The sequence below is a fragment of the Chanodichthys erythropterus genome, chromosome 11 (genome assembly GCF_024489055.1).
Source record: "Chanodichthys erythropterus isolate Z2021 chromosome 11, ASM2448905v1, whole genome shotgun sequence".
Taxonomy (NCBI): domain Eukaryota; kingdom Metazoa; phylum Chordata; class Actinopteri; order Cypriniformes; family Xenocyprididae; genus Chanodichthys; species Chanodichthys erythropterus.
The window spans coordinates 37,512,539-37,514,449 of NC_090231.1; the positions used below are offsets into that span (position 1 = coordinate 37,512,539).

Genomic DNA, 1,911 nt, shown 5'->3' on the forward strand with positions numbered 1-1,911 from the left:
ATTGGATAGATTGTGTTAGTTACTGTAGCAGCTACAGTGTAGTTATCATAATTTTACATCATAACCTCACAATAAAAATTGTGCAATCGCTCCAGCGGCCTTGGTCAGCTCCCACAACACTCGGTCCTGCTCTGCTTCATACTTTAGTAACGTTAATAATTGCATCCATTAACATATTTTCTTCCCAAGTCCGTTGAGGTGGAGACCACATGTCCCAAGATTCCACACTCAAACTTGCCATCATCAAGCTACGCCTTTGTTTTAAATAGGCCTCTAGCGGACAAAATTGTCACATACGGCACCTTTAAGTGAAAACGAGTATTAAGACAGAATCATCATGGTGCTTTCAAAGTCTTTTAAAGTAGCTTACAGCAGGTCTGAATGTATGTATAACAAAAAAACTATGTGTTGACATATTTTATTATTACAAATATAAAGTTTAAAAGCACAAAACAAGTGTAGGATGCAGCTAACGACATTTCACCCAAAAGAGACTAGACATTATCATTATTATCACCACAATGCACTGCAGTTAACTGGCAACTATTAAAATAGGCTTTACTGTTTGGCTCTTTAGTCACCAGGCTTGTTGTCATCATTATTCGAATAAATAATTTGATGGTTTCTTGACACAGAGAAAGTCGAGTCTCTGCTCACAGTCTGCAGGTTTCCAGTTCTTCTGCTTTACATCATAAACTCCACAGCGCTGATTCATGGCAGGACACTGGAGCTCTTCATCCCCAGACCAGACCTTATAGTCGAGATCTTCTCCATTTACCCAGAACCAGTGACCAGCGATAAAGCGCAGACTAATCCAAACATCATCTGTCAGGGCTGGTGTGCTCTTATTTTTCGCCTCTGTCATAATCACACCTGAGCTTAGACCGGCAAGATCAATGTAGTTTTGTCTGCAGTATTGCAGGGCCTCTTCCCATGTGCTTTCTTGCTGCACTAGGATCAGCTCAAAGACCTCCATACAATAAAATGGTATAGGCCAAAAGCAACTAGCATCATGAACTTTAGCAGTGGATTTTTTGACAGCACCACATTTCTCATACACAGTTTCTGGTTCGTCCGTGTCCCACATGACATTAGTTGCATCCTCACCTCCAGTCCATATCCACTGGTCTGGGTCGTTGGGATCTCTACTAAGACCAATGAGGTAATAATCATAGGAGATCTGTGGATTATCAGAGAGTGATTGCAGTTCTTCATTGCTCACCGTGGACAGGTCATCATGGTTTGTTTTGCAGTATTCCCTTGCATGTGACCACTCCATATTCACATTCACAATGTAGTGTTTTCTGTAGAGGCTGGTGTTCAATCCAAAGAGACTCAAAAACAAAAACACAGTGAATGTAGCCTTCATTGCCATATTGTCAATATATCCAGTGTTTTACTATCAGCAGAAATGCCCAAAAAGACGATTGCAGGTCTGAATTTATGAAGATTTCTTATATAGTCCAGTAAGACAAGGACAACCTTAACCAATCAAAGGCTAAGCTCTACTTGTAAGACTCCTCCTTATTCCTTTGAGTTGCTTTGTATTGGACACCCCAACCCTGGAGACAGTATATTTATTTATTTATTTATTTATTTATTTATTTTTTAAGCTCTGAATGAAAATAAAGTGAATTGATGTGAAATTAATCACAAATCTGATGAAGACCATTCTTCCAAACCCAAATTTAATATGTCTTAAAATGTGTGGAAAATGTGGAAATGACCTTTTTCTCAATCCAAAATAACATATTAAACTAATATGGAAATGTTTTTGTATGCTCAAAAAAATCTCCAAGCTTTTCAGGTCTAGTTTAGTTTCTCATTATGTTGGATTAATTTATTAATTTTTCTTCTAAATTGCCACAGCCTGTTATCTGTGCTGGCTCACTGTAGTTCCTGATCGTGACA

The 1,911-nt window shown here is 38.5% G+C and overlaps 1 protein-coding gene across 1 annotated transcript; it reads right to left on the reverse strand.

The window, feature by feature from the left end:
* Positions 1-598: 598 nt before the first annotated feature.
* Positions 599-1,369, reverse strand: LOC137030731 (lymphocyte antigen 75-like). The gene has a single exon (XM_067401168.1). The coding sequence runs from the start codon at positions 1,367-1,369 to the stop codon at positions 599-601; it is 771 nt and encodes a 256-aa protein (XP_067257269.1).
* Positions 1,370-1,911: the final 542 nt, after the last annotated feature.

Coding starts and splice junctions, on each gene's coding strand:
- LOC137030731 (XM_067401168.1), bottom strand. CDS start 1,369: ATGAAGGCTACATTCACTGTGTTTTTGTTTTTGAGTCTCTTTGGATTG.